At 35.5% G+C, this 14,645-nt stretch overlaps 1 protein-coding gene and 1 non-coding gene across 2 annotated transcripts in view; both read left to right on the plus strand.

Annotated features, from left to right (window-relative positions):
• POLE2 (DNA polymerase epsilon 2, accessory subunit) overlaps positions 1-12,682 on the plus strand; it is a 33,040-nt gene extending 20,358 nt beyond the window's left edge. The window contains exons 11-19 of the mRNA XM_005894287.2: positions 1,907-2,079; positions 2,639-2,728; positions 2,902-2,956; positions 3,657-3,716; positions 3,803-3,880; positions 5,301-5,409; positions 6,219-6,395; positions 8,755-8,822; positions 12,208-12,682. Coding sequence (XP_005894349.1) covers positions 1,907-2,079; positions 2,639-2,728; positions 2,902-2,956; positions 3,657-3,716; positions 3,803-3,880; positions 5,301-5,409; positions 6,219-6,395; positions 8,755-8,822; positions 12,208-12,226 — 829 coding nt within the window. The 3' untranslated portion in view covers positions 12,227-12,682. The remainder of the gene's footprint in view (positions 1-1,906; positions 2,080-2,638; positions 2,729-2,901; positions 2,957-3,656; positions 3,717-3,802; positions 3,881-5,300; positions 5,410-6,218; positions 6,396-8,754; positions 8,823-12,207) is intronic.
• TRNAE-UUC (transfer RNA glutamic acid (anticodon UUC)) lies at positions 3,282-3,355 on the plus strand. The gene has a single exon. It is a non-coding gene; the product is annotated as a tRNA-Glu (tRNA).
• Positions 12,683-14,645: the final 1,963 nt, after the last annotated feature.

Consider the following 14,645-nt stretch of genomic DNA (forward strand, 5'->3'; position numbering starts at 1 on the left):
AAGGCCACATTTGCTGGCGGGGAGTCACTGGCAGGCAGCTTTTGCTGTGCATCTGCTTCCTGGTGAAGTAAATCCAGGGTAAAGTGCTGGTCATGCCACAGAGAATACAAGCCCGCATCAAGCCAGTTTACTTTTAAGTGAGTGCTTTTAGTGCTAGTTTGTGGCTAGGTTTACATCATGGTAGGGTTTCTTGGGGCTATATTGAAAGCATAATTGCTGTTGTCTTGGTGTTATAGTTTCATACAAGCCTCAAAATTACTCTTCCGAATGAGAGGTATAATCAAGGAAGCTGGCCTTGAGTGTTACCATTCGTTTCAGTTTAGCCAAGCATTCATCTTTGTAATGTCGCAAATAATCTTCTATTTAAATTGTCCCACTTTCTCTAAATTAAAGTACAGATTTGCTAGGATTCCATTGCCATGTTGCTCTCTTTCACTGGTACAAGACGTGACTTATGTTTTCTGGGCCTGATGTATTTGTTAAAGTTCCTAGAATTCCTAGATCATTTCTTGGGAAAATAGCCTTCCTCTTGCTCGTCTTTGTACCTTATATTCCATGAATCAAGGATGGAAGATGTTACTGACGCCTTTTTAAGCTTTAATTTCTCAAGAATCAGCTTAATAGGTATTTCTCTTTGTAGTATTCTGGTTTATGTTTGGGTATATAACTGAAATCATCTGTATCATCTTATTTCATTCCTCTGATAACTGCAAGATTGTAACCTAACACTGTCACCTGTTATTGGGATGGCCTCAGGCACATCACTTAACATTTCTAAACCTGAACCTTGCTTTCTCTTTTGTAAGATGAAGAAAATAGAATCTACCAAGATGAGGTTTTTTTTTTATAATTTAATATTACAGTCTGTCTGATAGCAGCACACATTTTCCTTAAGAGCAAGGTTCAGTATTCCCTAATGCAGTGTTTGCAGTGACTTTATAGGATATAATTACAGTGACTTAATAAGAATATACAGGTTCTATATCTATTCACTTTTTTGGATGTTGAAAATGAATACATACTATACAATGCTTTGTAACCTGCTTCATCATTTAATAATATTCAGTCAACATTTTCCATTACCATGAAATTTTTTATTACATGATTTGTGACATTCAGCAATGTACTTTGAGCACATACTATATTGCCAGACTCTGGTAGGTGTTGGATTAGGGAGATAGACATTAAACGTCACCCAAATAATTTGCTGATCACAAATTTGATAAGTTCTATGAAAGAGAAGTACAGGGTCCTCCAAGTGTGTGTAATGGGGAAATCTGACTTCTGTTGGGATCCTCAAGGGACAGTTCTGTGGGACAGTATTCAGCATTTAAACGGAGGACGGTAGGATGGCAGCCGGTGAAGGGTAGGTGGCAAGAGCAGTAGAGGCTGGGAGTGCAGAAGATCACTCCAGTTTCCATTTTGGGCAAGCTTTAGTGTGTCTTCCAGATTTTCACAATTCTGGGATGTAGATAAGTCTTTGTAGACATCCTTAAATTCTTAGATATCTAGAAGTGAAATTGCTTGGTCAAATGGCTAGCACTTTTTTGGGGATACTTTTATTAGTTATTATTCAAATTGAGTACCTATTTCTCCTACTTTCAACTATATAAGGAAATTATGATTTATTTTAATGTTTGCTTTAGTAAGTTTTAAAAGGTCCAGATATAGTTTACTTATCTTGCTTTGTTTACTGCCTCAGTGTTGCTTCCTTTCTCATTTTAGAATGTTTAAATCAACTTGTTTGCTTTTTAAGTGGTACAAATAATACATTTTCATGGTACAATTTACATTGATGGGAAAATAACCTCATTAGATAGACAGAAGCTTAATTTGTAGAATTAGCAGAAAAATATCTTCAACAGAATATAGGATAGAAGGTAATAATTGTGTTATAATTACCTAGGGCATACTATGGAAATACTAATTTTTTCGGAGGGCCTTCTAATACATCTGTGAAGACTTCTGCAAAACTAAAACAACTAGAGGATGAGAATAAAGATGCCATGTTTGTCTTTATATCTGATGTTTGGTTGGACCAAGTAGAAGTATTGGAAAAACTTCACATCATGTTTTCTGGTAGGTGTCATTTGTTTTTATTCTTTTTTATGAGAGCTCATGTCTTAAAACTAAATTCTCTTAAAAAAATGTATCTTTTTGAGTAGTCTGTTTTTGTTAAAAAAGTTGATTCAGAGGTGAAATATTTTAAATGAGTTCATCTTAAAGAGTTACATTTTTACATTTGAAAAATAACTGTATGTGTGTGTTCATGATAAATAAGAATTAGTCCTAAAACAGTACAAGAGTAGATAACAGCTTAGGCTTCGGAGTTTGACAGAACTGGGTTTAAACTGCAGCCTAATACTTTAGGCAGGTTAATTTCTCTCTCAGTTTAGAGGGATGTTGTGAGGATGAATCAAGCCGTTGCAGGGCCTGCCACAAAGTAAGTGCTCAATAAATGGGCACTATTATTACTGTTTTTATAATAAGTTGTTATTAAAATAAGGTATTGCTTTTAGACAGTAAGGTTTTATTATTAAAAACTCATGGCTAAAAAAAGAAAAAAGCTCATGGCTAAAAGATTTTAATGTGATTTCTAGACCAGAAAAGTGATGTTCATTTATTCTTTTCTTTTTAGGTTACTCACCAGCACCTCCAACCTGCTTTATTCTGTGTGGTAATTTTTCATCTGCACCTTATGGAAAAAATCAAGTTCAAGCTTTGAAAGGTATTGAGGATCTATTTAATAAGTGTTCCTACATTTATATAAACTAAGTTGATGAGAAATAATCTATATTAATTTAAATTTATTAATAATATGTAGAGTTGTATCTGATCAAATAAAATTTTATTTATGTATATCATATGCAAATTAAATTCAATATCCCTTTAAAATTTTAGATTCCCTAAAAACTTTGGCAGATATAATATGCGAATACCCAAATATTCATCAAAGGTAATGATTTCTATTGCTGTATTTTTTCATTTAAAGGGTTATTTGAGAAACAAAAATAAATCCTAATTTAAGAAATAAGTGGAAGAAAAATTTGAGAAAATTAGTATAGCTGGGAGATAAAATTATCCTTCTATCACAATAATATGTTATATTCTAATAGAGACTTATATTGAAAAGTATTAATTGGAAGAGTGATAATTTCAACCATAATCCAAATTTCTTGATGACATTATTACTCTAAGGGTCTAGAACTATACTCTTCAAAAATGATAGTCACTGGCCACATGGATCTCTTTAAATTTAAAGCTATATCATTTAAAGGAATTCCCTGGTGGTCCAGTGGTTAGGACTCTGTGCTTTCACTGAGGAGGGGTCCAGGTTCGATCCCTGGTCAGGGAACTCAAAGAACCCTATAAACCTGGCAGTGTGGCCTAAAATTAAAAAACTAAAAAAAAAAAAATTCAGTCACACTAGCCACAGTTCAAGTACTCAGTAATTAGGCAATACAGATCTAGAACACTTCCATCATTGCAAAAAAGATCTATTGGATGGTATCGGTCTAGAGACTTTTATTAGTTCATTTATTAAAATGTATAAAACTTAAAAATTTTATAATTTAAATAAAGGCAATAACTTGGTTTTAGACTATTGGGTAGCGGTATAATATTTTTAGAATTAATTATGTTGAATTTTGCTACAGTAGTCGTTTTGTGTTTGTACCTGGCCCAGAGGATCCTGGATTTGGTTCCATCTTACCAAGGTAAGTTTTATTCAGATATTTGCAACAGTAAAGAAAACTTTGTAAACTAAAAAATATATACTGTATCATCTTAATTGTATTTATAGGCCACCATTTGCTGAAAGCATCACTAATGAATTCAGGCAAAGAGTACCATTTTCAGTTTTTACTACTAATCCTTGCAGGTAAATATTAGCATTTTGTATTGTTTTTTTTTAACCTTTCATTTAAAAATTAACCTTTTTCTTAAAATTTGTCTCTGGATTTTGGTTGTCATGGGGTAAAAAGAAAATTTCTTTTTATTTTAGGTTTCTGAAAACTTTAACAATACTTTATTTAAATAATTCACTAACATTGAATTCAGAAACTTAATAATGGATGGAGGTTTTATAATAGATATTCCGATTATACATCCTTTAAGAAAAGTTACAGTGGAAGAATGGAAGGATTACGCATTTACTCTATGTGCCACGGTGACCATAGGTTCTTACGGAGAGAATGCTTTCAGTCTGTGGTTCCCTCTCTTTTCTATCTACATTCACTCCTTCAGTGTCCAGTCCATGAGCTTTAAGTATCCTCTATGTATTGACAACTCCCACGTTGATATCTCCACCTCAAACCTTCTCCCTGACTCCAGATGCACATATTCAGTTGCCTACACATCATCTCCCCGTGGATGTCTAATAAACAACTTCAAACCAAACTTCTAATCTTCTTCCCCCAGCAGCCCCACCCTGTCCTGCAGCCTTCCTCATTGTAGTTCTGAACACCTTTATCCTTCCATTCATTCAGGCCAATCTTCGGGGTTTCTCCTTACATGCAGGCTTTGAGGAAGTCCTTCAAAAATCTGAAGGAGGACTTCAAACATTTATATCCAGAATCTGGCCATTTCTCTATAGCTCCCCCTCTATGACTCTCTGCCATCTTCTCTAGCCTTGGCTACTGTAATAGCCTCCTCACTGGTCTCTAGCTTCTCCTGCTCCTCTGTAGTCTGCTCTCAACCATGTCAGATGGATCCATAGTTTTATTTGGTAACAGCCCGTATCCTCTGCAATGGTAGTCATGGCCCTGCGTGAGCTGGCCCCGTTTCCTCTGTGATTTCTTCTCTTTTATTCCAGCCCTCCAGCCTCCTCTGCTCTGCCTGTTCCCTCTGCCTGCCTCTGCATGTCTGCATGACTCTCTCACTTCCTTCAACTCTGTGCTTAGATCAAATTTCATTATGAGTCCTACCTGTTCCAGTCCTCCTATTAAATATTCCAGCCTTTGACCTTCCTTTCCTGCAAATGATCCCTGTTAGTCTTTTTCTTTTTGCTTTACACTTAATCATCTCTCAACATACTATTAATTTTCATGTCTGTTGTTTATCGTCTCTGAACGCCCACCCCCAGTAGAATGAACTGCATCAGGGCTGGGGTCTTTTTGTTTTGTTCACTCATCCCTAAAGTAATGCTAGACACATATAGAGAGCTCAATAAATTACTGTCAAATGCATGGATGAATAGATTATGGTTGAATTTGAAGTGGGAATGTATTATAAAACATCTTGCCTTTAAAATTATATTTTTTTTCTGTGGAAGTCACATTCAACTACCATTTTCATTTCAGAATTCAGTATTGTACACAAGAAATTATTGTCTTTCGTGAAGACTTAGTGAATAAAATGTGCAGAAACTGTGTCCGTTTTCCCAGTAGCAATTTGGATATTCCTAATCATGTAAGTTAAGGATTTTCTTTATTAAGGTATCTTACATGTGACTTTATATAAAGTTTTAAGTCACTTAATCACTTGCCCTTTTGTTTTTTGTTTATAGTTCAAAATAATTTCAACACACTTTTGTCTGTAAGGTAATTTTTGTTCCCTAAATCAGTGTTTCTCAGTTTTCTTATTGAGGTATCCCCTAATGGACAGAAGAAAGCCCAGAACAAGCAGGAAATTTATTTGGAGCTTCCCATTTTGCCTTTAGAACTCACAAATCTTACATTGTACTTATATATACTTAAAGAAAATGTGTTTTTAATCATGTTTATTAAATATTTCCTATGATATGCCCACATTAGGAAGATGTGGTGTTTATCAGGATTCCCTGACATACAGCTGTCAATCACTGGTTACATGTATCCACAATTGGAAGTATGGAAATAGATCATACACAGCATTTCTAGTATGTATTTTATAACCTTCAATGTGTATGTAGGTCAAGTATATATTCTTGCCATTACCCAAGCTGTGGAATTATTTTTAGATGAACAGAATTAGGAAATGAGTTTATTATACAGCTAAAAATATAACTGCTCCAAAATGATTCTTTGGGGAAGTAGCTTTTATAGTATTAAATGAAAACTCATAAATTTCTCCTAAAATACAGGATAATTTCATATCAGTGTTCCCAAAGCTCTGTGATTCAGTTTTCCCAAATGTTTCTCAAATTTTAAGTCTGGTAATCAGTATTTAATTTAAATTCTCTGTTGCTCTTTTAGCTTTTACAAATGCACTGAAGTTTGTTTTGTGTCGTTCTTTTGTAGTTTGTAAAGACTGTCTTATCCCAAGGACACCTGACTCCTCTCCCTCTCTATGTCTGCCCAGTGTATTGGGCGTATGACTATGCTCTGAGAGTGTACCCTGTGCCTGACCTACTTGTCATCGCAGACAAATATGATCCTTTTACTTTGACCAATACCGAATGCCTCTGCATAAACCCTGTAAGAATGTAGTTAACATTATGTATCATAATTTGTCAAGATTAGAGTGTTACTTCTTTAAAGTATATGTTTAATCAGTTACTGTCGGAGTAAAAACATACCATCAATGAAATAACGGAATTAATTTGGTATAAAGAGAAAGTTCTTAAACTTTCAGAAGAACATGTGACTATAAAGTAATGTGACTTAGTTGTTTTTTTTTTTTTTTAAAGGCACCATTATAAATCCAAATGCGTATTTTCCCCTTCAAAGTAATTTGCCTTGGGATTCCTTTCTGGAAATTACTTTCAGAGCATGTATCCTGTTCTCTGTGCACATATTAATGGTACTTGTCCATTGAGGGTGATTTTTTTTTTTTAAGAAATTGTCCAGGTCTCCAAAATCTAAGCCAGATGAATGTTGAATTTCTTACTGGGACACACTTTAATATTTCATTTTTATGTGGAACCTTGAAATGCTTCAGAATCCTGAAGTTGCTTCTGAATTTTTGTAAAAGTATAATTGACTTTTTGAACTTGGGGCTTAAATGCTGCATAAATGTTGCTATTTATATCAAGTATCTTCACTAGTGGTTTTTAATATGTATGTTTCCTTGATTCTTATGAGTTTTAGACTTTAACTTTTTGGTTTTTTTTTTTTTTTTAATCTAGGTCACTTTTGGAAACATCTTCCCTTACTGCTTTTCTCACACATTTATTTTGTGTCCAGCTTCCTCAACCACAGAATTATTGACATTTTGAACCAGATAATTCTGTTTTGGGCACTGTCCTGTTCATCTCAGGGTGTTTAGCAGCATCCCTGGCTTCCACCCACTAGATGCCAGTAGCAGCCCCCAGTTTTAACAATCGACAATGTCCTCAGGTATCTGCCAAATGTCTCTAGGGGACAGAACTGACCCTGGTTGGGAACTACTGCTATAAGGATGTGCACAATTGATTTGGTTTCATTGTTTTTGTAATTTGTGGCCTAATTTTTACAGAATCTTTATTTATATTTCAATATTCTTGTCATAATGAGGCTATTTCCTTATTTAAACTGAACTCTTTGTGTGTTCTCATAGTTAATGCTGCATTTGAAAACACTTTATTTCTGAATTTTTCTTTTCATCTTGTAAATGAGTAAACCACCATTTCCTACACCATCATCTTTTTTTTTTTTTTTTTACATTATTTATACCTTGTGGACAAGCTCAAAACTTTTTAAAAAATTTTATTTCTTTTTGGCTGCACTGGTTCTTTGGTGCTACATGTGGGCTTTCTCTAGTTGTGGCGAATGGGGGCTACTCTCTAGTTGCAGTCGTGGGCTTCTCATTGCGGTGGCTTCTCTTGTTGCAGAGCACGGGCTCTAGGGTGAGCGGGCTTCAGCAGCTGTGGCTACCAGGCTCTAGAGCACAGGCTCAGTAGTTGTGGTGCATGGTTCCCCTGCAGCATGTGGGATCTTCCAGGGGCAAGGATCGAACCCACGTCTCCTGCATTAGCAGGCAGATTCTTAACCATTGGACCACCAGAGAAGTTCCTAAAACTTGGTTTTGACATTGTTTCATCCTTTCTTGCGGAGAAGGCAATGGCACCCCACTCCAGTACTCTTGCCTGGAAAATCCCATGGACAGAAGAGCCTGGTAGGCTGCAGTCCATGGGGTCGCTAGGAGTCGGACACTACTGAGCGACTTCACTTTCACTTGCATGCATTGGAGAAGGAAATGGCAACCCACTCCAGTGTTCTTGCCTGGAGAATCCCAGGGACGGGGGAACCTGGTGGGCTGCCGTCTATGGGGTCGCACAGAGTCGGACACGACTGAAGTGATTTAGCAGCATCCTTTCTTGATACTTATTCCCATTAATGAATGCCTGCAATAGGCCACGTATTGAGCTAGTGCCAGGGACACAAAGATTGAAAAGACAAGAGTCTGCTTTATTTAGAGTTTAGTAATGGACAGTTGTATATGTGACCCTGCTCTGTTGCTTTGAGGGGACCATGGTGGGGCATCAATCCCAGATTTTCACTGGGGAGAAGGGCAGGAAAGATTTCTTGAACATGATGTTTGAGTGTCTTATGTGCTTACTAAGCATCATTCAGTACTGCTTATTTCTTATACTTAAGTAGACCCACTCCTAAGCATTTCTGGCCACATTTTTTAGCATGACTGTTCTGGTCAACTTTACTTTTTCCTTCTATTGGAGATACTTTAATAATATTTTTTCTCTACAAAGAGCATGCAGAAATTTGTCTCATTACTTTATAGTCACATCTTGTACCTTCATCTTTAAGCCACGAGTGAGGAATTTGATTTTTAAAAATGGGGGTTCTTTTTTTAAAAGTTGAGTATTTTGAGTACTTATGGGCATTTTTCTCTCCAAAGGGCTCTTTTCCAAGAAGTGGATTTTCATTCAAAGTTTTTTATCCTTCCAATAAGGTAGTAGAAGATAGGTAAGTGTGCCTTCAGAAACAGCTGCCTCTTGGCATAATACTGCTAAAAATCAGATGTTCTGAAGGTGTGCTGAGTTTTTTTAAAATGACTACAGTAGCTCATTGGCAATGTTCTAGGCTGAACTTATTGTGTTCATGCTGTGTGACACGAATTGTATGTACTTGATAGCACATTTGTATGAGCTACACCAAGAACTGTTTTCTGTGGGAAACCTCAGATTGGCTGTGGGGCTGGGCTAGTTCTTTTACAGGCTGACTCATGATGAGGTTATTATTCCGAAAGGGCAGGCTTGCCTTCCACATGTGAAAGTCCCTCAGTCATGTCTGACTCTTTGAGACCCCATGGACTATAGAGTCCATGGAATCCTCCAGGCCAGAATACTGGAGGGTGTGGCCTTTCCCTTCTCCAGGGGATCTTCCAAACCCGGGGATCAATCCCAGGTCTTCCGTATTGCAGGCGGATTCTTTACCAGCTGAGCCACTCAAAACCCTGGTAATCTGCCTTAAATTGGCAGGAAAGAATTGGTGTGGGGAGGTCCTGAGGAAAAAATAATTACCTGGTGGGTAGTAGTTTTCAGAGGGTGTCCTATAGACCACATGCATGAGAATCCTCTGAGGTCCATGTTACAAGTGTTAAATTACAAGATCCCATCCCAACCTTATTAAATGTCTCTCCAGTTGTAGCACCCAGAAATGTGCATTTTTAACAGTTCCCCTTAGATGCAGGCATCCTAACATGTGACTTCTCCATTAATCGTATGTTCTTTCTTTTGGTTAAGAACAGTAACCAAATACCCGCAGGTTCTCATTAGAGAATATAATCTTGACACTCAACCTTTTTTTACTTTTTGTAATCAACAAATTTATTTAAGCAAAAGCACAAATACATGATAAAAATTTCAAACAGTGCTTAAAAGTATAAAATAGAGAAAGAAAACATACCTCTACTTCCTAACCCTGAAATCATGATTAATAGTTTCTTATATATATTTCTTGAAAAAAATTTTTTGCATTATTTTTGCTGCTCAGTATTCACGGAGGAAAAAGTCTGTTCACTTTGGGACATACTAAATTTTACTATTGGATTCACTCATTTGACATGTATTTCTTACTATATTCCAGGTACAGCTTAGTTTTTGGAATATAACCAGGCAGATACTTATAAAAGTCACTGATATTCTAGCCTCTGTTCCATAAACTGAACATAATGCTTGACTTTAGTTAACAATGAATCCTTAAAGAAATTTTTTAAATTTGGAATGCTTTTAGGTAAGGGCAAACATTCTTACCCTCAACCACTCCCTGTTGTTGACAGCGATTTTGTGACCCCAGGATTAAGCTACTTCTGAAGCATATTTTGTCCATCTTTCAAAACAATCTTTGGCTGCACCATGCCAGCTTTCAGGATCTTAGTTCCCAAACCAGAGATCAAACCCATGACCTCGTCAGTGAACGTGCAGAGTCCTTACCACTGGACCACCAGGGAATTCTGTTTTGTCCACCTTTAGATTGACTTTTACTGAACTGAGTTTTGTTGTAAATTAACAGACATACGAAACTTATTCTGCTATGAAAACCAACAGTGAGCACTTTCAACAGGTCTCGGAACAAAAGAAATCTGTGCCTGTCCCAAGCAACTGTTCATTTTCATCTTGAGAAGACTATAAATCTGATAGACTCCCTTTGCTTTAGCTGCCAGGAGCACAGCCAAATGTGCAGTCCACCTCTATAGCAGCAGGAATTACTAGCATAAATGTTGGCTGTGGCTCTGGCCTCATCTTCTTTGATTTGTATTTTTCTCTTACCTGAATTTCCTTCTTTCCTTAACTTTTATCCTTTTATTATATCTATCTTAGCAAACCATTTAATATTCTAGAGATAGAAAAACCACAATAGGATTTAACTGATTTATTAATTATGATGGCACAGGACACTTCAGTTAAATTTCTTATAATGTTTCCTGAATGACACGCATTATTGTTTAGTGTTTTAAGTACTGTATACAGACTTCTATGAGAGTTCTTAACATGCTGTATGAGAAGTCACTTATGTGCCTGTCTCTCTTAAAGTTTCTAGCACAGGCCTTGACTTGCAGTTGATACTATTGTTGACATAGTTGGTCCATTTATCATCTGTGGAGTCAGATACTAAAACCCTTGATCTAATTTCCAAACTATAATTTGGTAGTGATAATTTGAGGAATTTCTTCAGTGCTAGATCAAACAAGTTGATGTATGCTTTTTTCCTTTGTTTTGAGAGGAAAAATTTTTATGATACAGTGAAATAATTTTGTGAAATAACTAATTTAGTGAAATAACTTATATTTATAAATAACATTTAGTTCTCCCAAAAACAATTTTTTTCTTAGAATATTTGTGAAATCATATTTTAGAGTTAACACAGAAATGTAGCCAAAGTGGACTGAGGTTAACCCTGTTTCAACATGTGCTTTCAAATATAGTTGTTTTATTTAAAAACATAATGTTAGTAATGTACAGGAGAAACTCCCATTCTCACACAATAGTTGGTCAGAATAAAAATGGTAAAAAAAAAAAACAAAAAAAAACCTCTACAGAGGGCAATTGAACAAGATTTCTTAAGACCTCAACTGCATATACCATCTATTTCATTTCTAGGAATTTATCCTACAGGTATACTTGGGTTTATGCATAAAAGTAGGTACAGCTGTTTTTACTGTAGTTTTTATAACAGCAAAACAAATAGTTTAAATATATACCCATTTAAAAGTTATATTCTTGATTTGGGAAAATGGCATTGAAACATGTATAATATCATATATGAAACGAGTCGCCAGTCCAGGTTCGTGGCACGATACTGGATGCTTGGGGCTGGTGCACTGGGACGACCCAGAGGGATGGTACGGGGAAGGAGGAGGGAGGAGGGTTCAGGATGGGGAACACGTGTATACCTGTGGCAGATTCATGTTGATATATGGCAAAACCAATACAATATTGTAAAGTTAAAAAAAAAAACGTTATATTCTGACTTTTCTAATTTACATTAATTTCAAGTCATAAAGGATTAGTTAAAATTATAAATATATCATGTATTTATTACTAATTGAAAAAAAGGCATAGAATAGTGTTCATGTATTCTACCACTTGTGTTTGTGTTTTTAAAGCATTTACACATGTATATGCGATTAGACAGTCCTTTATATGTAATTAGACAGTCTTTGTAAGGATATAACTGTTGCTTCTAGAGAACAGAAATAGAGTGAGACAGACTTATTTTCCATTGTGTCTCCTTGGGAATTTGGAGCAATGTGCATGTATTGACCTATTTTTAAAATTAAAACTAGATATTAAGAAATGTATAACAGCTTTATAAGATGTTTAATTTTATGAATATTTTCTATTTTCAGCAAACTTCAAGGGTTTTGAGATTCTTAGACCATCTGAAGAAACAGAATTCATCAATCATCTGCTTATTTTATGTAATTTTGTTATTAAATTATAATAAAATTTTTGTAAACTTTAGAATGTCCTGTTTAAATTTCTATTTATAACATTTTTTTATAAATATGGTATACTTTACAAAGTTTCATAGGAAAAATATTTTCTGTATAATTGTAAGGAAAATATGAAAATGTGTAAAAATACATAATCTAAGTATATATTTGTATATAAAAATTTAAGTTTCATTATTTCTATACTAGTTATATGCTTGGATATGAATTTGAGCAAACTCCAGGAGATAGTGAAGGAGAGGGGAGCCTGGCGTGGGAGCCACTTAACAATTCACATGCTAATTGTTCACCATAAGAGTCTTAATGGTGTATTTAATAATTTCAAATTGTTTAAATTTCAAGTCATAGAATTTATTCTAATGATAGTGAAAACCATTGTTTCAGGATATCACTGTGATATTCATTACATTACCTTTTGGCACTGAAAATTTAAAAACATTGTCCCCATAGTTTTAAGAGGAGTAATACCTTTAAGAGGAGTAATACTCACTTTGAAGCAGCCCTGTTTTTCTATTTTGGGCATAACCACTCAACGCCATCCCCTTATCTTTTAGTTTATGGCGGGAACTACAATGAGAGCCCAGAAATGAATGAGTGATACGACATTGTTAAAGGTACAAAGAGTGTTTCAAACGTAGGAATAATCTTAATATTATAGACAAGTTGAAATGGAAGACCCTTCTTTCAAAGAAACTTAGCTTTTGGGGGAAGAGATACTAATAAAAAAACTAAAATGACATTGAAGGAAATTCCTCAAGAAATTTAATCTGAATATTGTGATAAGTGAATTGCGGTTAAGGATGAAGTGGCAATTTGAGATATGGTTTGAGGATGGAAATTTTCAAAATATTAGAAAAGACCTGATGTTAAAACAGTAAGATTGAGCTTTAATCTCAAGAACAGCCTGGAAATTTTGATTAAAAGTGAAATCAAGGCATAATTCCAAAAGCTACTAGATTACTTGGGAAAATTTACAATCTAGGCCTTGAAAGTGGTACTGAAACAGACACTGCCAGATTGTTGGTCTAGTTTCAAGAACCATAGAGCTAAACATGAAAGATTTCTTTAGGAACATATTTAATGCCTAGAAATACAGGGTGCATTTAGGGGTTAGCAAGGTGAAGAAAGATGAAGCAGGGCAATTAACTATGAGCAGGTAAATTACCAGAATTATAATTATTAGAGTAAGACAAATGAGAACCAGTTAGTGGTGGACATTGACTGGAAATTAAAAGGAAGCATAGATCTGAAAAATGGGGTAGCAGATGAACAGTACTGCAGGAGCACCCAGAGCTAATACAGTGAGGACCAACAGAGAGGTGGTGCGCTCACCTGCTCGGTGTTTAATCAGCATGGCTGACCTCACCTCAGAAATCTGGGTCTAAAGCACCCTCATGTGACATTATGCTTTAAGAGGCCAGGTAGATCACACAAGAGGGGAGTGGGCTGAGATTTCTGTGCTATGGAAAAAGCCGACACTTGGTCTCAGTATGGGGAAAGCACAGGAACTGTATCTGATGAGGTAGGAGGAAAACCTGGATAGTGTCTTGTCACTGAGGTAATGCCAACATTATGTTAAATGTTGCTGAGGCTGTCAACAAAATGAGGACAGAAAAATGATCACTGAATTTAACTACCAATTAATAACTACCTCAGTCAATAAATATTCTATAATATCAATTTGAATGGCTGCTTAGAAACCCATTGTATGGCTCTACCCAAATCTGCTCAACCAACTGTTGAATTCTTAGATTCTTCCCAAACCTTTAGAATCATAATAGGGCCTTGAGCATGCTCTCAGAATTGGAATTTCTGCATTAAAAAAAGTATGCACATTCTAAAGGCTTTTGACATAGGTACCAAACTACTTTCTAGAAAAAATTTTAATATAAATTCTACCACCGCAAGGAAATAATTGTTTTGTTTTTAAAGAAAGCCTTTTCCATTTTTATAGGTGATATGTGGTATCTTATATTTGCATTTTTATTAACAGTCATGTTTGCTGATGATTGGTTATTTATGAATAACCTGCGCATAACTCTCACACCAAATGAGAGTTGTAAATAGGGTAAATTGGTGAAATATCTAGACTGAAATGTTGGTTTAGCGAAGTGAATAAACAGAAAAACTTACGATAGAATCACAGTTTATGACTGCTGGGTGGTACATTAGCTGTGTGACTTTGGTGAGGTAACTTTTCAGGTCTCATCTTCTTTGTGAATTGAGGATCAGGTCTACCTTGAAGGGTTCTGAACAACGAATAACGTACATAATGCTGGAAATTACAATTATTAAGATGCTTATTCTGCACAGGTAACTGCACCATGGCACAG

Source organism: Bos mutus, chromosome 10 (assembly GCF_027580195.1).
Source record: "Bos mutus isolate GX-2022 chromosome 10, NWIPB_WYAK_1.1, whole genome shotgun sequence".
Taxonomy (NCBI): domain Eukaryota; kingdom Metazoa; phylum Chordata; class Mammalia; order Artiodactyla; family Bovidae; genus Bos; species Bos mutus.